This window comes from Uranotaenia lowii, chromosome 3, assembly GCF_029784155.1.
Source record: "Uranotaenia lowii strain MFRU-FL chromosome 3, ASM2978415v1, whole genome shotgun sequence".
Classification (NCBI taxonomy): Eukaryota; Metazoa; Arthropoda; class Insecta; order Diptera; family Culicidae; genus Uranotaenia; species Uranotaenia lowii.
Window position 1 is genome coordinate 276,046,201 of NC_073693.1, and position 24,658 is coordinate 276,070,858.

At 40.3% G+C, this 24,658-nt stretch overlaps 1 protein-coding gene across 1 annotated transcript; it reads left to right on the forward strand.

Moving 5' to 3' along the window:
- Positions 1 to 1,905: 1,905 nt before the first annotated feature.
- On the forward strand, positions 1,906 to 20,852 carry LOC129756440 (CLIP domain-containing serine protease B4-like). Its single transcript, XM_055753315.1, has 5 exons — positions 1,906 to 2,065; positions 2,131 to 2,297; positions 19,827 to 20,092; positions 20,151 to 20,443; positions 20,505 to 20,852. The coding sequence occupies exons 1-5, from the start codon at positions 1,999 to 2,001 to the stop codon at positions 20,804 to 20,806; spliced, it is 1,095 nt and encodes a 364-aa protein (XP_055609290.1). The 5' UTR covers positions 1,906 to 1,998; the 3' UTR covers positions 20,807 to 20,852.
- Positions 20,853 to 24,658: the final 3,806 nt, after the last annotated feature.

Below are 24,658 nucleotides of genomic sequence, written 5' to 3' on the forward strand. Positions count from 1 at the left end.
TCGTGTTCTAAAATGTATGGAAAAAAGTTGATTTTTTCATTGTTAAGTTGCTTAACAACCCCCTTTTTTCATGGTAAATTTTGCCAAAACCATGAATATCAGTGTTGAAAACGATGAATTTGACAATGCATTCAAGGTTTTGTGTAAGATGTTTTCATAGTGCCAACCATAAAATCCATGGTACTGTGATAATGGAATTCATGGTTTTTTCACGATGTTTTTCTATTCGGGAACTCTGATGTTGGTCCTTTTTTCATATAGTCCCTTTTCAACTTTTAACTCATGATAGTTTTTATAAAGAATGTGATGGTGTTAGTGAGTGCGGAATTGTTACCTGTCAAATCAGATTCTCTCAATTGTCTAAAAATTCATGCAATTGACAATAATATCTCAAAAAGAAATTATTATCACACCCATTGTTACCCAAACATGTGTGAAAGAAATCATTGTTGGTTAAAATTTTCTCACCGTGAACTAAATCGGTCTGTCGTATAATTTGAAATCCTGTTCCAAATTTGCATGAATTTGGAACAAAGGCGTATAACTGTTGGGAATTTTGAAATCGATAACTGTGCTAAAACAGCAATTTACGCCACCGGTGCCAGCCAAAATGTTTTAGCGTGGTCGAAAACCGTGTTTTGCATCTACCGTTGGGACAGCCCTAAATCTGGTTTGAAAATTTTGCTCAAGTAGCCTCTCAAAATTTACAATCACCAATGGATTCATGACCTCACACCTGATGAGGAACCGGAGTGATAGTAAATTGAATCGATCTTTCAGAGGAAGTATTCCTGCCAAAACTTCAAGACTCATGTTATGCGTTGAGGGCATACAGCCCGAAGCGATGCGGAGACAACGGTATTGGATACGCTCGAGTTTGATGAGGTGAGTTTTGGCAGCTGACTGAAAACAGAAGCTACCGTATTCCATCACTGAGAGAATCGTTGTACGATACAACTTTAAAAGATCTTCCGGATGGGCTCCCCACCAGGTGCCAGTGATTGATCGGAGAAAATTGATTCTTTGTTGGCATTTTCCTTTCAAACTCCCCCTCCCCCGTTCCTACGACCATGGTTGGGCCCGAGGATAAGAACCCTCCCAACACACCAGAACTTTGCTCAATCGAAAAATAACCTTAAGAAGACACAAAAACCTATTAGCAGCGAGAAGCAGTTCAAAGCAACCTGACGTTCTGCGGTAAAGGAAGTGGACACATACTGGTCTTCAAAAAGAAAGATACTTTGATTTTATCCATAAACAAATAATCGATCAACACGCAATTTAGTTTGACCACTCTGTGATCAAAAACGTCCTGTCGAGGGGAGTATCCGAGACGTTTCCATGATTGTAGCTGCGGACATAGGACAAGACCTTATCTGAAGAAGACATTGTTAAAAATGAATATTTTGTGGAAGGATTTGCGAAATTTTTATGTACTACACCATAAGATCCCAAGTTTCGAATAGATCGGTGAATGTTACGTTTAAAAAATATTTAGGATTTTAATTTGAAATGCAATATCCTTCAAAGAGGCTTGGTAAATGGAAGAATGCCAAAATGCGATAAACTCCCGAAGAAAAGGCTCACTTCCTAAATATGAAAGTTAAATTGACTCATTCGTGCTTTAATGCTGATCTGATTTGAAATGCAATACACCATCAACCGATTGAAATCAAAACCTCGATCAATGAGGGAAAAGTTGCAATACACAATCAACAAACAGTGGGAAGACTACGGCTAATCAATCTTTTACTACCGATCATCGCAACTGCAACTGTGTGGAACAGATAACGAATGACTCGACTCGTCGTTTGCATACGTAGAAACATCCTGAACCCAAGGCAGATTATTACAAATATTAACCATATGATCTATGGCCGATTAAGTCGTTTTGTTTTTGCACTAGTTGAGTCTTGTAAAGTTGATATTTACAAGCGCTCGGATCGGTTGATCGTGTAGTTGATTCCGAGAGCCGTCTCGAACTGGTCACGCTCCATAATGGACAGGATCGGATTAGCTTGGTGCCTTCTGGTGATTGGTGTTTTCCAACAAACGTTTGCCGCTTGTGAGTGACGTGTTGATTAGAAATTGGTGGTTTGGATCAGCGTTAATGATTGTTTTTCCCTGTAGCCCTAAACGATGCCTGTGTCAACCCCAGGAAACAGGCTGGTGTCTGTATTGGTCTGAGGCAGTGCAAGGAGTTGTCCGACATTTGGACCAAGCCGATTGTGTCCCCGGAAGAGAGTGCGTACGTTCAACAAAGCCAATGCGGAAAGGATGCCAACCGAAAAGTACTGGTGAGTGATTTGAATTTATACATAGCAAGGAATTTCCCTGGAGAGATTGATTAGGCAGTGCGCTGAATAGATTAGCTTATCTGATGGAGCAGATAAGTTGTTGGTATTTACTAAAGGTTATAAAAACAGATTGAAAAGGTTTGTTCGTAGTTTTGAGTTGTCTTTATATTTCAATTATTAGATTACAAAGATTTTTCGCGTTGAACTCCTAGAGATGCTACGACCCTCTGTTTTTAGTTCAATTTTCCGGGTTTCTCGACTTTAATTCTTCTCATCGAACACGGGACTGGTTTTTGTGTTCGATCTGTTCCACGCAAGATTCCACACTTAATAAACCTGTCCCTTTTGAAGAGCACTCTTTGGCTGTTGTCGAAAAATCGAACGAAATTGTCTGAAAATTAGGACTTAGCGCGCGAGTGCTGTGTGGGAACATCCCACTGGGAAGTAAAACCGCACACAGAACGATGTATTTTCCGATGAAGTTTGAAAATCCGATACCATTGAGACTTTCATCCCGCTGCAAAAATAGTACAGGGTGACAAAAAAGTCCGGTCACACAGAAAAATCTTAATATTTCAAAGAATAAGAAGAAAATCAGAATCTGACTTTCATAGCTTTATTCAGTAACTCATCAAGATACTTCACACACGATATCTCGAAATTACACCATCATTCTCTGATCGAACCAGCTTCAGACGTCTCGGAAAGTCGTCGCAAGCGGCGCGCACGTCCGGTCTCGTATAATCTTTTTCAACCTTGGAGTTCTCACAGACCTTGGTCGTCCAGATCGTGTCTTGTCCTCGAAGCCTCTGGTCTCTGGGATCGATTTATGGTCTGGTACACAAATTTCCGGTTGATTACGAGCGGTTTCAGGTGTTTGATATGTTGAATATGTGTCTGGGTTTGTACCCTCTCACATATTCAACGAAAACAGCTGCTCTCAACTCTGCCACTCACAACATAATGTACACAAACTGCACAGAAACGAAACTCTGCCACTGTGGGCAGCAAAGTTAGCCCTTTCATTTGACATATAGATGGCACCAGAGAGATATGTACATCGTATAGGCTACAGGCGACCCCAAAAAAAAAAGTGTGACAGGACTTTTTTGTCACCCTGTAAGTTCCAGTTTGTTTTCTTGAAACTACCGGTATGGCAAGGAATATTTGCTCTGAACCAAGGTTGTTCGAGGGAGTCAAACGCTGTGAAGAATCAGAATTTTGCAATTCAGCCATGAACGAAGAAGAAAGCGTACATGACAGTTGGTCCAGTTGACCAAAGATGCATGGATCTTCAAACGCAGAGTGGATGAGACTGCTGAGTGAGGTAATCCAATAAAAAGCGCGTCTCGTGGCCAAAAATGGTACCGATTACGACAAAGCCTTCGCATCAGTGTGATTCGTAAAGTCATGTTAAAAACTTTGTTGAAGGCTGCCAGCCAGAAAGGTTTGTTGATGAAGCATGCGATGTGATAACCGCTTATCTGGAAGAAGGAATCAAAGAGACGATTTACATGCAACAGCTGCTGTTTTACCAAAAGGATGGCCCGGACACCGTATGTTTTCTGAGGATAAATGTATATGGCCTTAACCAAGGAGGGCATGTCTGGTACAAGAAAATGGACAGTGTTGTGAAGCAGCTCGAGTTCAAGCAATCAGCCGATGATCCTTATTTGTACGTGTATAGATGCTTTGAAACGCCCCAAAGGATACAAGAGAGCACGATGAGTAAGTTTCCCTTAGGACGCGTGATCGTCGCAGACGCTGATCGCTGAAAAAAATGAAGCTAGGAAACTTCCTAAGCACACATTCGTAATCATTGCCAATACCTCGATGAGAAGCCGAATGAAAACCTTTCTCGCTTGAGCTTTCATTACGTAGTATGCAATTTTCGCTTCGTTACCACATATGTGCACCAAGTTTCGCACCCATACAGCAATACGGATTTGATGTTTGAGTTGAAGATTCGGATTTTTGTTCGTGGAGAGGTCTGACGTGACCGCCAGATGTTCCGGAGACTCGCAAATGCAAATCGGGCTTTCATGATCCGGGTTTCAATGTCTTTCGAGGTACCACCATCAGGCGTTATCTGGCTACCAAGATACTGGAAGCACTCCACTGTCTCAACCTGGTGTCAAGCTAACATGAAACTGGAGGGATTTCCTGTGTTTATCTCCATCGACTTGATTTTTCCGACATTGACAGCAGGCCTCAACTGCTGCCTTGGAGCTTTCGGTGAGGTCGTCGAGTTTGCTCTGCTTATCTGGTTGTATTTGGGCAAGCAAAACAATATCGTCAGCCAGGTCAAGGTCATTTAGTTGCTCCATTGTTGAAGGATTCCACGACAATCATCGGTTCCGTGCACAGTTGATCGACCCAGTCAGAATCTCATCCATTACGATTAGAAAAAGTAGCGATGATAAGATACATACATTCCTGTCTCACTCCAGCAGTTACCGGGATTGGATCGGACAAGAAACCGTCGTGCAAGACCATGCACGAAATGCTTCTTCGAAATCAACGAACACCAGCAGAAGAGAGTCCTGGAATTCGTTGATTTGTAACAGTATTATTCGTAGCGTTGTGATGTGGTCCACACATGAACGTCCGGATCGGAATTCAGTTTGTTGCCGTCGGAGTGTAGCGTCAATTTTCTCCTGGATCCTGTCCAGGATCACTTTGCAGTGTACTTTGAGAGTTGTACAGATCAAAGTTATGCCACGCCAGTTACCGCACTCGGTCAGGTCCCCTTTCTTCGAGACCTTTACAAGGATACCCTGCATCTAGTCGGCCGGGAATGTTGCAGTATCCCAGATGTCACCGAAAAGACGATGCAACGTTTGTGCTGACAAGGCAGGGTTGGCTTTCAGCATTTCAGCAGGGATGCAATCGATCCCAGGTGCATTATTGGATTTCATGTCTTTGATTGCTGCTTTTATTTTAGCCAACGAGGGAGCTTCCGAGTTGACGACATAGATCCGACTTACCGTCAAACGGGGCATCATGCAACAGCGGGGTTCAATGCAACATTTATATAACACTACATTGAATCAATTTTTAATTTAATGTATTGTAATAAAGTTATCTTTTAATGATAACAAAATGATGATGACATAATTTCTCGCATCTTAAGCTAGCTGTCTTAATTTTTTTATCTTTATGTAAAATTTGAAAAATCGAGCAATTAATGTACAAATTTTAACATTTTTTGATGCCGAAAAAAACTTTACCCAGTATGACGGATCGGCATGATAAAATTACCTTTAAATTTTTTGTAGGTTTCCTTATGTTATACCAACATTGTTGGTGTAAAAATATTTTTCGAACAATCACCCAAATTTTTTAAATGTATATTTTTAAAATTCAGTTAGGTGTCTGGGGTTAAATGCAACAAAATGCAAATCAAAGAAATACCTTGTAAATCTCGTTTCCATGTGCTGGAATATGAATGTTTTGTATCACGCGTTTGTAAACATTCAAATTTCATTCATCCAAACATTTATTTTTATAATTTCAGCTTGTAGAATTTTTCGTAGTATTATTTAACCCCTAAATGTATGCAGCATCCTTATTTTCAGAAAAAATGTGAATTTTTTTTTTACAGACCCAAAAACTACTGCAATTGGTGTTGTCATGCTTAAAAGTCTTTAAAGCATCGCAAATATATTAAAAACTATGAATTTTCGTACGTGTTCATAAGATTTTTCATTAAAAACAAAGTTTGTTGCAAGTTACCCCATTTTCTAAGGAGTGTGAAAATCGCATGTTTTTAGAAAATTAAAAATAACTGAAGAAACCAATAATTTTTTTAACTACGCCAATTTGATGCCCCAGCATCCTTAAAACTTTTGATGCATAAGGGATACGATTAACTGTGAACATAAGTTTTTTAGAAGCCATTGAAGTTGAAAATTGTTGCATGTTGCCCCAGTTGACGGTATCGCTTCGAGTTGCAGGTTCTGTTGGCCATCGCTAGTCGTGACTCGGGAGAGTTTTTCGAAGTGCAGTCCATCGTTTGAGCTGATTTTTTCGATCGGTCAATAACTGACCTGCTCGACCTTTTAGCGGTATTCTTGCATTAGTCCTTGCACCACTATGGGGGCGAGAAATGTTATAAAGTAATCGGATATCTCCATTGGCGGCGGCTCTTTTTCCCTTTTCGGCTAGGGAGTTTGTCCAGGCTCTCTTGTCTCGTCTACAAGCTCCTTTAACTGCCTTTTCCGGCTCCGCATATCGTAAGCGGGCGGCTGCTTTGGCTGACCCGGTACATGCCAGCTCAATTCCGACTTTCGTCTTTCTCCGATCATCGACCATCCTCCCAGTTTCATCCGACATCCATTCACTTCTTCGTCCACAAACTTTACCGAAAGTACGGGGCTCGTCGGGATAAAGGCATTTGTTAGCGACAATATCCGCGCACTGTAAACGACGAATTTACTGGCAAATTTATGGTTCCCGTAACTGTAAGTCTCAGAAAACTTAAACTTAATTTGGGACTTAGCTTAGTTACAAGAAAAAAATGTATTGTATTTTATCAGAGAAAATAATCTTGTGTTGTAGAACAAATTCTGATGATCTCCGGAACAAAATTTGTTGCGGAGACATATCGGGCCCCGTTGAAACCGTCAGTTTCAACCTTCTTGAACAGCAGCACCTCCTTGGTCTCCAGCTTCGTCAGCATCGATGTCGTCACCGTCAGCAGTATCGACCGGCAGCACGCAGATTTTGGTAACAGCTCGGCGGAACACACCACGCGCAGTTCGGACCCGCACTACGCGCACCAGCCCATCTTCGCCTTTGATTGTTTCGTCTACTCTGCCGAGGTTCCATTGGTACGTGGGTAGATTGTTGTGTCGCAGAAGGACGAGATTTCCCACGTCGACATTTTTGACCGCCTTTCGCCATTTGGATCGCTGTTGAAGTTGGCTAACGTAATCTCTGGACCAGCGCTTCCAGAGTTGTTGTTGGAATCGACGTGTTTCTTGTAGTCTAGTCAGCTTTTTCACCGGTTCTGCTATTTCGGGCTCAGGGATTGAGAACAACGGTTCCCCAATGATGAAATGTCCTGGCGTCATCACTTCAAGGTCGTGAGGGTGGTCTGTGAGGGGGATGAGAGGCCGAGAGTTGAGGGTACCTTCTATTTGGCCTACAGCTGTCGAGAACTCATCGTAGGTGTACGATCGTCCTCCGAATATGCGACGGAAATGGTATTTGAATGACTTCACCCCCGCCTCCCACAGTCCACCAAAATGTGGGGATCTAGCCGGAATGAAGTGGAACGAGATGCCCGAATCAAGACAATAGTTGTCCCATTGATTCGTGCGGAACTGCTGCAGGTACTGCTGACGAATTGCTTTCATTTCGGAGTTAGCGCCGACGAAGGTTGTTGCATTGTCGCAATGCAATTCGAGTAACCGGCCGCGGCGACCCACGAACCGTTTGATCGCATTTATACACGCAGACGACGTTAGGTTCGGAACGACTTCGAAATGGACTGCCTTAACCGAAAGGCAAACGAATACCGCGACGTACATTTTTAGGCTTGCCCCCCTCCCGTACAACGGACGAACGTTAAATGGCCCGCAGTAGTCCAGACCACATCTGGAAAATACTCGAGCTGGAGTAAGTCGCACTGCCGGTAGAGGACCCATTTGTTGGTGTGCTAGTGTAGGTCGACAGCGAAAACAAGTCACGCAATTTCTGACTATCTTGCGGACTAGGATTCGGCCTTGCAAGGGCCAAAAGCGCTGTCTCATCGTTGCGAGTAGGAGAGATGGTCCTGAGTGAGCAGTTTGCAGATGCAATGATCGTGCCAGCAGCAAACTTAGTTTTCCGTCGGCTGGGAGAATGTATGGGTGTTTTGAATCGAACGATTTGTTCAAATTGCGCAATCGACCGTCCAAACGTAAAAATCCTTCGCTGTCTGAAAGAATATTCATGCCCTTGAGAGGCGATTTGGCATGAAATTCCAAAGGAGTGTTTGTTTGTTTGCTCACTTGTACTTGATGCAGCTCTGCTTGGAAGCCACTAGGTTGTTCGAGACGTATCAAAGCTTTCAACGCATCTTCAATTTCCGATGGGGTCAGAACTCCAACACGACGAAAACCAACTGGCAGGCGAAAATTGTGGTAGAAACGAAGGCACCAGGCTACGACCTTCAGCAGTCGGCTGAGTTCGGCAAATCGTGAGAGCAACGAGTCATCTATTGCAGTAGCCAACATTGCGACAGTATAACGTTGACGCTTTTCAATGTTCATCTCGTCTCGGTCCACAGACTGAAGGTTGGAGGTTGGTAAAACGGGTGGCCAGAACTCCGGAGCGGCCACGAGAAAGTCTGGTCCATGCCACCAAAGATCGTTGTCGAGAATCTGGGAGGGTCATGCCCCTCTAGAAAGAATATCAGCTGGGTTGACATCGGTGCGAATGTGTCTCCACTGGGAATTTTTTGTTGACCTCTGTATTTCGGCAATTCGATTCGATACGAAAGGCTTCCAATCTGGGGGTGGAGATCGAATCCAGTGTAGCACGACAGTTGAGTCGGACCAAAACACCGTTGGTCCATCGAATTCTGTTGTTGTCCGTAATTTTTCCATCATCTGGCTGGCTAGAACTGCCGCACACAGCTCAAGTCTCGGAATGGTCAGATTACGAAGAGGTGCGACGCGAGACTGAGCGATCAACAGCTGGCTATGAGTACGATCATCTGATCCCTTGCTTACCACATACACACAGTATCCATAGGCACGTTCCGACGCATCACAGAAACAATGCAATGTGTTCTCATTATCAACGTTAGCCAAAACACGACGGGGGATAGAGAGACGTTGGAGATCTTGTATACTATCCCGAAATTCATTCCACCAGGAGCGATCGTCTTCGGAAAGTGGAGCATCCCACTCGACACTTGCAGCCCACAGCCATTGCACATACACTTTACAGCTGACTACTACAGGACCGACGAGACCCATGGGGTCATACAATTGCGACATTTCGGATACTACCACACGTTTCGTAACTGGGTTGGCGGTACACAACGACGGAATTTTAAAGCTGAATGTATCTGTTTGAGGGTTCCACAAAAGGCCAAGAGTTTTTGTTGTTGTTGTGGACCGACCGATCTCGGTCTGCAACGAATGATTCCAAAGCTCTTCAGGGACATATTCAAGAACCTTTGGATGATTGCTACACCACTTGCGCAAAGTAAAACCAGCTTTTTTCAGCATCTCCACAAGTTGACGACAGGCTTCGGTTGCTTCGGCTAAATCATCATATCCGGCTAATGTATCATCCACGTACGTTCGATGCTTTACAATTGAGGAGGCGAGGGGGTAATCATGATGATAATCGGTGGCAAGCTGGTTGAGAACGCGCGCCGCATGATACGGTGAACTGGCTAGACCAGTGGTCGGCAACCTTTTGGGTTGAAAGAGCCCAAAACTTCAAATTTTAAAAGTTTCCGGGTTTTAAAGAGCCACATGAAATATTTCTGGTTTTTGTTTTTGATTAGAAGAATCAAAATATATGAATGATCAATGAACATTTGTTTTACGAAAATAATTCTAAACCCCTCTAACTATAAGTTTTTTTCTTAATTCTTGTTTTTTTTTCTTCCTCTTTTGATTCTAATTACGATTAAGTACATGGGTTTTCTTCTGAATCATCAACTCTTCTCTAGGTTTGATGTTATTTTAATATTAATACGCTGGCAAATATCGAGTGTAGAAAATTTGAAATCCATATAAAGCTTATGTGAATACTTTGCATTACGTAAAGTGATAGATTTGCACATAACCACATAAGCAGAATATTTATAATTTCTTCGGCAAAGAGAAGCTTAAAACAAGTAAATGGAAAGTATTTTCTTAAAATTATGAAACTTTTTTATTGCATTCTCCAAATAGCCAATCTTTTACAAAATCCAGAAGTATGAGATAAAACTCAAATAAAGTTTATTAGCCGAAACCTTGAAAAATTATGCTCCTGACAACTGGCAGAATTTTCAAAATTCAGGACATCAAATGAACGTGTCCTCAAAATTTAATGCATTTGAAAAATCCAAAATCTCATTTTATGCCACATGTGATTTTCAGTATTGTGCGTCCAATTGAATGAAAAATGATATTCAAAACATTGTTAATTTTTCAGCAATGCAAGTTTCAAAAGAAAAATTAATAAAAATAAATCAATGTAATCGTATGTTCCATTAAAAGGCAAGAGAAAAGTTGAAAAATTAAAAATCAAAAATCTTAATTACAATTAATTCACAATTTCAAAAAATGCATGCGCTGAAACAAGTAAAAAATTTTGGAATAAGAAAATTGTGAATAATTCTGGAACAAAAACAGGGCTTTTTTCCTCGATATTCGGGCCCGGACCGGACCAGGCATTCCCATTTTTTTCCTTTGAAAATCTGGGAAAGCCGGTTTAATCCGGGCAATCTTGCATGCGTTATTGAGTTATCTTTATTCAGAAACATTAATATTATCATTTTTAATTCAAATTTATTAATTTAATTATCAATTTTTTATGTTGTTAAGCGTCAAAGTTGTGATTATTTTTCGAAATGGTTGATCAATTCTAAGACGATTTTGGAAATTTCAATTGATAAATTTTCCTAGAGGGCAAAAACGTTATTGCAAGTGCCTAAAATATAAAATTTGATGAGGGTTACGCAGAGGCTGCCTCAGAACTGCTTGTTTTGATTTTCCTTTATAGTTTTCTGTCTTTGGCGTTCGACTGATTCAAAAATAAACACAAGTTTTGGAAATAAATAATTGGATTTAAGTTTTCGTTGCTTTAAAACAACAGTTTTTCTTTGCATTCACGATTATTAATAAATTAAATCTTTATCTCAAAGCTGATGCTTAAAAAACAGTGAAAAGCAAAAAATTGCAAAATTTGGTCGAGGACTAATGACTTTAATGCATTAGATCCCTATTAAAATCGAGAAATAAAAGTGAAATTAGTCTTTAAAATTCTATTTTGCTATTTGGTCCTTTACGCTTGTTCCTACAATGGATAAAATTTTAAAATTCACTTCTGGACCTATGTAAATATGTATGCCAGGTCACAAGACTCATTTATCGCATCAGCACGATTTAAAAAATATTTTGTTCAAAAATACATATAATATTAGCGCAGTGAGCTAAAGAGCCGCAGCTTTACATCAAAAGAGCCGCATACGGCTCGCGAGCCGCAGGTTGCCGGCCTATGGGCTAGACCGTATGTTACAGTCTTGAGTTGGTAGACTTGGAGGGGTAAGAAGGGATCTTTTCGCCAAATGATCTGTTGATATTTTCGATCGTCTGGATGCACCCATACTTGGCGAAACATTTTTTCTATGTCTGCTGTAAAGACATACATACTTCGGCTTTCGAAAGTTGACAACTGTAGATAGAAGAGCCGCTTGTACCGTCGGGCCTGTGTGGAGAACGTCGTTCAGGGACAGCTGACCCGATGCCTTGCAGCTGGCATCGAACACGACTCGTGTTTTGGTGGTGGTATTATCAGGGCGTCGCACTGCATGGTGCGGAAGAAAGAACTGCGGGCCCGCGACGCGACGGCACACTTCCATATGGCCCAACATCACATACTCCTGCATAAACTTCTCGTAATCGTCTCGCAATAGCAGATCAGCTGACAGCCTCTTCTCCAATAGCAAAAAACGACGAACAGCTGTGCTGTATGAGTCACCCAACAATGGAACTAGTTCTTCGCGAAGAGGTAGTCGAACCACATATCGGCCGTCGTTACTCCGCGAAAACGTTTTTTCGAAGTGCGTTTCTACCTCCTTTTCATCCGCGGTTAACGCTTTTCCGACGTCGAAATTGTCCACTTGCCAAAAGCGTTCGAGTTGTTCGTTTAAGTCCGGTGGCTGCATTATGGCGGTGTTGCATATCGAGGTGTTCACGGATTGGGAAATCGATTTTCCGGAAACTGTGCGCCCCCAGAACTGTGCGCTGTAACAATGGCAGTCCGCCGCCTAGGAGGATTTGGTGTGATTCGAGAAGCGAGAAGAACAGTTCAGCGCCAATTAATAGATCGATTCCGTGGGTAATATTGAATTTCGGATCAGCAAGAGAAATGTTGCGAGGAATTTTCCAGTCAGAAATATTAACGTTTCGACTGGGCAAACAAACCGTTAGTTTTGGCAAAACGAGACAGTCGAGTGTAAATTCGGTTTGATTAAAACGAGAAGTGATTTTTGCATGCACTTTGTAATGGACATTAACTGTTGCTTGTCCGATACCGCAGATGGGTAAGTTGATTTTGTTGCGCTTCAAATCCAAACGTTGGCATAACGATTCGGATATAAAATTTGATTGCGATCCACTATCGAGCAAAGCGCGTGCGAGATGATAATTACCGTGGCGATCCAATATTCGCACCAGAGCGGTAGATAGGAATGTAGTGGCATTTTCCGGAGAAGTGACTTGTGTGAGTGATGTGGGCTGTTCTTGGGGGGAAGGTGGTTCATTTTCAAATGACGACGAATATTGCTGCGACGCGAGAGGAGGGCATTCGACAATCTGCTCTCCCGACCGTGAGAGCAACCCAAACGACGATTCACCACTCGATCGGGTGTGGGTAACCGGCGACGACGAATTTGACGGACACGATCGCACCACCGGCGGTGCTCGCGATACCGAGAACGATTGTGCTGATGATGTGTTGGTAGTCGCAGCAGTCGATACAGCTATGCAGGTTTGTGGAGTCTCACTTTCACTTACTTCTTCAGAAGTTGTGCCATTAAAGTTTCGAGGGGGGAGATGAAGCAATGTATGATGTTTCTTGGCACAACTTCTACACACACTACTGCGACAGTCTTTCGCTAAGTGCCCACTTCTCAAGCAATTGATACAAAGACGATGGGTTTTTATAAAGTCTAGACGAGAGTTCGGAGTAAGCTTGAGAAAAGTGGGGCACTGCGAGAGTTGATGTGCCTGCTTACAACTTAGGCACTTCACAACATTTTCCGACACGACATGAGATGCAGAGGATTTTCCTCTAGTGTTCTTCATTTGCACACTTGTGTTCGTGTTGGTTAACACTTTACATTTTTGGAGCATTCGAGACCTCTTATGGATGAACTCATACAACTGGGAGTAAGTGGGAGATTCCTGTTCTTGGCACTGTGTTTCCCACTCCATAAGGGACTTTTCATCGAGTAAGGTACTCAAATGCTCAACGAGGAATGAGTTCCAGTGTTCACTAGACTGCTCCAACTTATCGAGAATTCCCACGTGTCGGTTGAACTCATCAGCTAGCTCAGCCAACCCAACGGCAGATTCCCGCCTAATTGCGGGGATTTTCAAAATGGCTGACATATGACGCTTGATGAGAAAGTTTTTGTTCTCGTATCGATCACAAATAGCTTTCCACGCAATCGCGTAATTGTCGGCAGAGATCGCGATTGAGGATATGATACGAGAGGCTTCACCCTTCAAGGAACCACGCAAATAGTGCAATTTTTGCTCAGGAGATATCAGATTGTTCATATGGATCACTGATTTGAAAAGATCTCTGAACTCGATCCATTCTTCGGGATTCCCGTGGAATTCAGGGAGTTTTAGTTCAGGAAGTTTCACGGACAGAGTGGGGTTCACAGGGGGCACAACACTTTCGGGAATTCTTCGGCTAAGGACAGGTGATGCAGATCTCGGAATTTTACTATTGAGAGATGCTTTCAGCTCATAGTACAGAGTCTGAAATGTTTGTCGAGATTCTGCGAACACTTCTTCTTCACCTTCCATTAGCTCGATTTCTTCCTGGACGCTTTCGAAGCGATCCCATAGCTCATCTAAACGCTCGATTCGCACTGGAACTTGATTTACTTGTTCCACAACGTAATTGGAGTCAAACTCCTGGATCAATTTAGCAGATCCAAGAATATTATTTCTTCTGCGAATCAGCGTTTCTAATGGCAACGTATTCATCCTCACGACTTTCTTCGAGGGAGCCATTTTTTGAGCCAATATCACTCTTTTAACCACTTTTTTCTCGAAATTTCACAATTTTACAGTGGCAGCAACACTAAGCTGGATTCTTGCAATCCAATCGCGAATTAATCAACGGTATCGAATAAAGAACTAGCACCGACGACAATTGGTAAGTTCGGGCTAGGATTATGAGGAACCGTAACTTCACTACACGTGGTTGCTCTTCCAGCACAATTTTTGGGATTTTCTTCCCGGGTTTCGGCACCAGAATGTTAGCGACAATATCCGCGCACTGTAAACGACGAATTTACTGCAAATTTATGGTTCCCGTAACTGTAAGTCTCAGAAAACTTAAACTTAATTTGGGACTTAGCTTAGTGAAATTCCGGTACGACGTAGTAAAAAAACGCGTGGTTTTAGAGTGACAATTATAATTCAAGAGTTCTTGTACAAAATTTGTGTGTTATATTTATACCTTCTTGGTTTGTATGTATTTGTGTTTTTGTGTAGAGTTACAAGAGAAAAATGTATTGTATTTTATCAGAAAAAATAATCTTGTGATGTAGAACAAATTCTGATGATCTCCGGAACAAAATTTGTTGCGGAGACAGCATTCTTGATTCCGCACCACTGTTCTTCAACTGTTCCGTCTGTCGGCAGTTCCGAGGCTCAGTATTCAAGCTGTTCAACTATACCCCTTTCACCTCTGGATTCTACAACCGGTGGACGTCGTATCGACACTGATAAACTGATATAACTCTGAACCACATTTCCATCAACCAAAGGTTCGTGTCTTAACTGCTTAGTAAGTGATTAATACACTGGTTGTGATGAGGCGCTAGCATTCAAAAATTACTCGACGTGTTCTAATGACACGTACACGTCAATTTTTCTACGTGCAAAAGTAAAAGTTGCTATGGTGTTCAATTTTTGTTTTGTTTTCCTCCCAGAGAAAAAAGTTCCCGATGGTTGAAGTGTACTAGATTCATTGAGCTTTGAAATTTGAGGAACAAAATTTGAAACGTTCCTACATATGAAAATCAATACTTCATATTTTAAAGAAACTATTCCAATTAAAAGGAAATTAAGATTTAAAAAAAAAATGCAACAATATAATTGAATTAAAGTTTAACAGTTTTTACGAATTAATTTTTGCAAATGAATAAAAGTTATAGATTTAAAGATTTTCAAAGCGAAAATGTTCTTTATCTTATTGAGGAAAAAATCGCAGTTCTTTTAAAATATGATCTTCTGGTGAACGATTTAGTCTTGGCATTTTATTAGAGAATATACTTTTTAGATCATTTGATTTTTTTTTTCAAATTTCTCCTTTGGATAAAATTTTCAAAAGATCATACACTCTTTTTCAACAAGAATAGAATTGATCCGATACATTGAAACTAAAATTTAAACTTACTGAGTCACATGACTCTTCATAATAAATATTTTCGAATTGTCAAATAAAACATGAATGATTTACGAAATTTAGCTATTGGTATCATTACATGATCGGAAAACGAAGCTTAGGGAATGATAAGCTATTTGGCGCCAGGAGGAGGATATTTATCTCCTACGCAGAGGAAGTTATATCAGCTTATCAGTGGTATCGACACCCGACTTTCTCCTCACGCTTTTGCACACGCGCAACTCTTAGTCGTATTTCGCCAAAGACGACGTGATGGTCTGATGCGATGTCTGCGCTACGTTTGTTGCAGACATCAGGAAGGCTCATTCTCCATTTTCGGCTTATGTGCTGGTCGATGGGGGAAGAGCGATCCACCGATCACCGTGTTGTTGTTGCCACAAAATTCTACAAACAGCTCTCCGTTTTCGCTCATCTGTCGTAGTCCCAAGGAATCCAAAAATCGTTATCCTCCCATAGAATTTGCCGATCAAAATACCCTTGAGAGAGATTTTCATTCACAAGAACACTATACAAGCGCTTATCAACTTCAATGTTGCTCTCGATAAGTTGTTTATTCTGATTCAAATTTATCGTCTCTTGTAACGTTAAGGATTAGTTCTCGCTCCCGGACGAGAGAAAATTTCTCACTATTTTGTAAAGGGCGTAAAGGGCGCGGAGAGTCTGAATGGACGTAAATAGCTAGAAAAAGCACTCTCTGTGCGTTTGTTCTTTGGATCGCTTCCAGTTTTTTCAGAGAATATTCTCAGAACTAGAACTGACCGAGAGAAAATAATTTCGGATGAGTTATTGTCAATTGCATGAATTTTTAGACTATTGAGAGAATCTGATTTGACAGGTAACAATTCCGCACTCACTAACACCATCACATTCTTTATATAAACTATCATGTGCTAAAAGTTGAAAAGGGACTATATGAAAAAAGGAGCAACATCAGAGTTCAGTTACTTCATATTATTTCTACCAAAAAATCAACTTTCATACGCACCGTTGCCGTCTTCAACAAACTGCGCAGATTGCACCTATTTAGACCCCCGTGCAAATAATTTGCGCGCAGTAAAATCTGCTCACAGACCTATACATAGACAAAGACACATATCGATATTCTCTACATCTTAGGATAAAATTGAATTAAAAACAATTGCGACTGGTGTGTCAGTAAAAATTGTCAGTGAATCCATAATTTTTTGGCTAATTTTTCAGTAATTCGAAAAACGCCCGAATAATGCATGATTTATTTGTTCCACTTAAATTCTTGTACCCGAATGTACAGAATGAATTCTGTTTTCTGTTCGTTTCTTTTCATTTGTTGATCGGTCAATTTTCGTTATTAAACTCCTTGATTTGCTTTCATAATAATTTTCGCCAAAACAATAACGATTATGCCGTTTGGAAATGTGATTCGAAAATCAGAAGCGAGCAACGGCTGATTTGAAAAACTGACACGGGTTGTCTATGTGTGCGTCAGTGCGAAAATATTTCTGCGTGGAAATTATTTGCACAGGAGTCTAAATAGGTGCAATTTCCGCAATATTTTGATCTGCATTGGAAAGGGATGAGAAGTCATCGCGTTCTCATATTTATGTTAAACAAGTGATAAACCAGTTATCATGATCAGATCTACTCGGTTTGCTTCCCTGCTAGGCCATGGCGCCCCATGATGCGCTCATGGATCTGATTATCGGAGCCAATCTTTGCGTTGAAGTCGCCCAAATGGATTTGAATGTCACCCTTCGGAATTTTCTCTATCACGCTGTTTAGTTGACTGTAAAACTGCTCTTTCTCCTGCAAATCGGAAACGTCAGTTGGCTCATAACACTAGAACATTGCAAGGTTTCTAACCCGAGTTCTAATTCTGGCAACGATTAAATATTCTTTCGTTAATCGGTTCCCATCTAATGAGGGCCGCGTAGGCCTGTGAGTAGCATGTTCTCCTCGTATGCCAGAGTAAAGCAGGACTTGCCCGGATTGTGTCTTGTGTTCTCCAGTATTAGGCCAACGGACTTCGCTCAGTCCCAGAATTTCAAGCTTGAGGCGGCTAGCCTCTCTAGCAAGTTGTTCCAGTTTGCCTTGTTGGGCAAGGGTTAAACATTCCAAGTTCCAATTCGTGTCCGTGTTTTCATGCTAAAAGTCGTCGCCAAAGTTCCAGGTCGGTCATTTCTTTCGGATTCCGTAACAATTTCAAATCGGGAGCAGTAGGTTGTTAGCCTAAAGTCCCTATCCCGCGATGGGGCTGCCATCTTGGACTTAGCTGGCGGGAGCCGCATTTCATAAATTCAGCCGCTTGCTACAAGACAGACGCTGTTTGAGCCGCCCCTGACCTGGAGAACAGACGCGTGCGACCACCTTCTCAGTCTGCATGCGACCAAAGCATCCACCGGGGTTGGGTACCCGATCTCCGCTTAGGTTACTCGCATCCCAGCCGGTACCACGGGGAGGTAGAGATAGGAGTTGTGAATAAGAGGTGATAGACCACTATGGGGTCTCGTGTTGCACATTATCCACCGTTTACCAGCCAAGCTGAATCCGAAATCTAGAAAATAAAAATTATAATAAATTATTTGGTTGATGTTTAAAGTTTTTATAATGACCAACTTACATCCGATTCGTTACGACCATTCAGCCGTATAAATTCTTCGACGTAGTTTCTACACGGCTGACACCAAATTGATTGAGAAACAACAAGTGCGATTTCACCCACTTTCATCTTATCCAGACTGATCCGGATAATGTGTAAATTTTGAATCTGCATGGTTTGTAAAAATAACAAACCGGTTTGACAGCTCCATCCATTTGCCGATAATGTGTGAAATATTTTTGCAAAATGTGTGAAATGATTAATCAGTGTACTACTCCAGCGGGCGTAGCTCCGGACAGCAAGGTTGCCAAAATCACAGAAAAATCTATGATGTTGCAGAATTATGAGTCAATTTTCTACACAGAGTCTGTGTCAAAGAACACAGAATTTTAGGAATATTCATAAATTTCACAGAATTTTTAAAATTTGGACGTTTTTTCAAAATTTAATTTTTAAGTCAATATTCATTTTGGATACTTATCTTTGAAATGGAAAAATAAGATGAAATTTGTAAGGTCAATCGATTTTTCTTAAGTAAAATGTAAAAAGGCGCAATTTGACATGACTTTCAAATTAAATAAATGGAAAAATCATCACAGAAAATCGTCACAGAATTTTTTGAGAATGCCAGAATTATTTTTTTTTCATCAAAACACAGATTTTCTTCGACAACCTTGCCGTACAGTTTGGCGGGTTCATGTCCTTTGGAACAAAATAGACAGAATTGACCTCATACCACTTCATGACACTTTTAATTAATGGCATGATGACAAATATGACCAAAATAGCGGAGCTTCGTCGTGCTGCTGCAAGAACAGAAAAAGACGCTTTTTGAGGCACTCAGATTTGTTGTTCTCGCCATTTTATGTGCCCTTTGTCACGAAAGGCTCACTCTTCAGTCCGCAAGAGCAAATGGCCTGCCTAACGAGATATTCGGAGGCGAACTTCGACATTTTCTTCTTCTTCAATTTGTCGTCCACATCGAACTTGCTCTTGTCGGTGAAAAACTCCGACCCCGGAATTTGCTTAGAATCGGCTTTTATATACGTTTTGTCGTCCATCACACAGCAGCCATATTTTGTCAGAATCTTCACGTAGAGCTTCCGTGCCCAAGTCTTAGCCGTCGATTGTTGCCGCTCATCGCGGATTGGGAATTTCTGTACCTTTTATGTATGTATTTAGTCCGGCTCTTTTCTTTGCATTCTGAACGTAGCTCTGCAACTTGCCGATCTTTTTAGCCAAATCGCGACTTGAGACTTTGGGATTTGATTTAATCATCTGCTTCACCGTTCCCTCCAAAGTCTTTTTGTTCTCCGCTTCCGGTTTTCTTCCAGCTCTTTTGCCATGGTCCAACGTCAACCGCTCCTGGAACCGCTTCAACACTCTGGAGACGAATTTTTCCCAACTGCCGGTGCGACAGGTCAGGAAATTCCAGGTGTTTGTAAAGAATTTGTTCCCTCTACTCACGTTGGATCATTTGGAACAAGCCAATTTGAAGCTTCATCAGTTCTTGGTTAAAAGCGATTGAAAATTTTCTTTGAAATTTCGAACAATATCGGCAGAACATAACAATCATTTCATCTCCACAGGTTTGTTGTGCCGGAGCCAGCAGACCGGCGGAACCGAGTGAACCGACCAATGTCCTTCCGCGGCCTTTCGACTGCGGACGTGATTTGTCGGATCGTATCTTTGGTGGCCAACCAACTGCTGTGGATGAATTCCCCTGGACAGCGCTGTTACACTACCGGAAACCACAGAATCGGTACGGGCACCATTGCGGAGGAACACTTATCAACAATCGCTACGTGCTGACAGCTGCCCATTGCATTAAGGCTGTCCCTGCTACATGGAAAGTGTAAGTGGTGGTTTTTTTTGTGTGGTTAAGTTTCCTAATGAATAATTTCCCGGTACAGAATCGGAGTTCGACTTGGGGAATACAACTTGACCAACGATGCGCAAGACTGTTACAAAGATGTTTGTTCCGATCCTCCGGTCGATTTTGGAGTCGACAAAATAATTATCCATGAACAGTACGATCCGAAGTCCGCCGCCCAATGGAACGATATCGCCCTGATTCGCTTGGACAGAAACGTCGAAACGTCCGACTTCATCTCCCCGATCTGTTTGCCTCTGGAGGACCGAATCAAGAGCCTGAACCATGTCGGAACCAAACAGTGGGCTGCCGGCTGGGGACGCACCGAAAATAGTAAAAACATTTCAAAATACTCGCAACTAAATAAAATCCTAATCCAAGTCTTCCCTTTCAGATGAACCAAGTGACGTGAAGTTAAAAGTTCAACTGGAAGTCTCCGATTGGGATCGCTGTTCGAATTTGTACAAACGAGCTCGCGCCGTCCTGCGCAAAACGCAGCTGTGTGCCGGTGGCAAGAAAGATGAGGATACCTGTTCAGGAGATTCCGGTGGACCCCTGATGAGACAAATCGGTGCCACTTACTACCAGTTTGGAATTGTTAGTTTTGGGCCGAAAAAGTGTGGAACCCCGGATGCTCCCGGAGTGTACACCGATGTATCGCAGTTTGTGGATTGGATCGAAAGTAAGCTGGAGTGAGGGTGTTTTGATTGAATCATAGATAATAAATTTTCATGGCTTTGAACCAACATGGTCTTACTATCCGACAAACGTCTATAAATTAAAACAAGTTCAACCAAGTATAACCTCGCGCAATGGGGTCTCATAATAAACTCCGCGTATTGATGTAATATCTTCTACTACATAAACATCAATTGGGGCCGCAGACCTTGGTTCCCACCTTTAACGGTGGGAGACCATCTCCAGCTAGTGCGCTCTACGGCATACTCAAAGACTAATCCAATCTCTCATCGACGACCTCACCTCTCCCCGGCTCATGGTCCAACTTCTCCTCGTGTTGACTCGAGAACCGTAATGCACCGACTCGGTTGATTCCCGACGAAAAAACCACCCAACTCCACCCCGAATGACTCAACCGGCGCGCGTCGAGAGACCTAGGGGAGGAATACTGAACTTCGTTGTATCATTTTTTACTGTTTTTCAAATAGTTAGAAATTTTCGAAATGATTTTTAACTAAACGATTGTAAACTTTCGATGGTAAATTTAGAATAACGAGTCATGTAACTAAGTTATTTAGACGCCAAATTATGGTCTTCTGGGTTGATAACAGCAGGTTCAAATTAAATTATACGTTTGAAGATTTTTTTTTATTCAGTCATTTAGCACCTGAACAACTGAGTCACATGACTCGCTACACGAAACTTGTCATCTAAAGTTATAATTTTTTTGACTTTTTGTCGAACAGGATAGGATGACTGAAAATCACTGTATCGTTTTTGTATCGTTTTGTTACTATTAGTTTACCCTAGAAGACTACTCATATCCACCTTAAATCATTGAACTTGAAGTGCTTAGATATAATCATTCATTTAAAACTTCAGATAACATTTTTGATTAGACTTTGCTCATTTACGCACTTTAAAATCCATGATTGCTGGCGTGGCTAAGCAGAACAAGTTCTTCTCCGCCAATAATGGTTGCTACTCCGTGATTGATCGAGGCTATCAATTTTGTACAAGGGTCAAAAGAATGGGACTAGCAGCTCATTCTCAATGCATAAAATTCGTTCTCTCACTATGAAAATGATCAATAATGGCGCCGGCCACGTCCTAGAAGTCAAAGAGGAATGAAGGAAGGATTGTTAAAGCTATGATCATTTAGTATCCGGACACTTTATTTCAGTGACAGCTACATAACTAGAGATCGGATATGCAAAACATTAGCGTTGTGTTGGTTATGAAAAGGGCTATCTTGTCTGTTCCTGCCAGATTTTTAAGTTAACGTGTGTTTGAGATATTCATGATGCAAAAAGATATGGTAAAAATAATTTTGCACAAATTTGTGCCTTTTGCGCATTTAGCGCTTCGAAAATTGTTCATTGTCGACTTGAAAATTCATAAACTGTTATTTTTTTTCTGATACTTTTTAGGACCAAATGGTTAAGAAGTATAAGGAGCCACTCTAGGATCCACACGAAGTTTAAATCAAGCATCGGAGTGGAACGCTTGATCTTAAATATGGTAAAAAGTCTATGGTTATTGGGGATAACTGAATGCAGACCCCTTAAATAATGCAATTAATCCATTTCCGGCAGTCTTACTAGTAGACACTAATCAAATAACTAATAGTGAGCAGTTCATTAGATCGCAATCTGTGCAACCGGTTTTTACGCAATGTGACAAATGTGTTCTGATGGACAAAGAAATTTATGTTAAAACCGGATTTAAGAGATCAAATTCTTAGAGATGCCTATTCATGAAAAGGTTCCAACCAGATTCTAATTGCTTTTTCCAGGTGAGTTTGTGTAAAATATCATTATTTTGCAAAGGTTTTGCTTTTGTGGTAAAAATAAAGTGTGCAAAGATAAAAAAGAGATTTTATGAAAAAGTAAGAGTAATTCTTAAAATCATTGATAAATATTATTTTATATTTTTTTATTAAATGTCATATTAACACTTTCATTTCCTCCATAGAAAGTTTTTCGATCAAATGAATAGTTTCTAAAATACTCACGTTTGTAACTGCCCGGGTATTTAATGATCATAGCCTTAGTAGGATATTCTATAGGATCAATCAACAACCTTATATTCCAAAGATCTATTTTGAAAATTCCAGAAACAAAGGTAGAGGTTTTTAGCTTTGATATTAGCAGGCCGAATCTTTAATTCTAAGATTTACAATTTTTTGGTAACTAAGTTCCAAATTCTTTTCTGAACTCTGTTTTGGTTTGAAAAAATAATCATTCAAAGCTTAAATTTACGAGAAATATCATGTTTTATAAAGTGTGTCGATGTTCCTAATTTGGCAATAATTGTTCCTAATGTTAACATATGGGTGTTCCTAATGTTAACATATGAGGAAAAATGTATCCGCGTACCCAATATTACACTATTTGTTCCTCATTTTTCATATGGGTCTGTTTTTTTTAATACTTTAATGAGAAAAATCTCAAAACTCACATTTTTAAAAATTTAACAACGTTTTTTGAATTTGAATAGATAAATAGGATTATTTAAATCTTACACAATATTCGTTCACACTAGTTTTGAAGAAAGTAGTAGACATTGAGCTTATTAAAATTCAAACTTTTCCCTTTTCAATGAATACATTTATTATATTTCAAAAAGAAGAAAATTCATTGTATTGGATACATATAAGATACAGACAAACAGAACATCATGCAACAGCATTGTTAGATGCAACATTTGTATACCACAACACTTATTTAACTTTTATTTAAGTATATTAAAATCACATTTTATGATAACAAAATGATGATGCCATAGTTTCTCACATCGTGAGATAGTTTTTTTTTTAAATTTTTCATTCTCATAAAAAATTTGAAAAATCAAAATTTTTACATTTTTTATGCCGTAAAATACTTTACACAGTATTTTTGCTTAATGATATCACCTTCAAACTTTATATTGATTTTATTATCCTATGTCAACACTGTTGGTGTATAAATATTTTTCGGGCAATCATTTAATTTTTTATATAAATATTTTCGAAATTCAGTTACCAAACTGCGCTAAAATGCATCGACATGCAAATCAATGATTCAAAGGTTAAATCTTGTTTCCATATGCTGGAATATGGTTTTAATTTTTTTTTATAGTAGTTTTTATCCCTTACTGTATACAGCACCCTCATGCTTTCTTTTTTAAAAATCTTTGACCGAAATAAGGCCGGAACAAATTTCAAATCCTTCTTTTGTCACTCGGAGTTGAAACATCGCGACAATAAAAAATAATGCGAAAAACAAATAAATTGGAACAATTTGCACGAAAGCTTGTATGCAACACAGTTGCATAGAATATCATTTCACAAAACCTAAAAAACATGTAATATTTTATCGAAAAATTCAATAAAATCAAGAATACAAAAGGTGGAATAGCTTCCATCTTCCAAAATTTGTTTTTTCGTCTTGTAATTTTGGATTCTTGAATTTTTTTTCGAAATTTTCATTAAATACTTCAAACTTTATTTATTTCCCCCTACGGGTTATTGAAAATTTCGAAGGGGGGGGGGGGGGGGATGACTAAAGGAGGAATTGATATTTGTTCCAGCCTAATAAGTATCAATTTTAATTCTAACAGAATCAAAAATAACTGCAGATCGTGCTTTATGCGCAAAGAAATCACAAATAAATCAAAAACTATAACTTTTCACACTTTTTCATTTGATTTTTCATTAAAAACAAAGGTTTTTGCAACTAACCCCTTTTTCTTAGTAGGGTGAAAATCGTATGTTTTGTTTTAAATGTTTGGGGAAACCAATTATTTTTCTGACTACGTTAATTAGATGTCCCTTTAACCTTAAAACTTTTGATGTACAGGCGGTATGATTATCTGTGGACATTAGGGTTT

Coding starts and splice junctions, on each gene's coding strand:
- LOC129756440 (XM_055753315.1), top strand. CDS start 1,999: ATGGACAGGATCGGATTAGCTTGGTGCCTTCTGGTGATTGGTGTTTTC. Junction 2,066..2,130: donor CCAACAAACGTTTGCCGCTT/GTGAGTGACGTG, acceptor TTTTCCCTGTAG/CCCTAAACGATGCCTGTGTC. Junction 2,298..19,826: donor ATGCCAACCGAAAAGTACTG/GTGAGTGATTTG, acceptor TCATCTCCACAG/GTTTGTTGTGCCGGAGCCAG.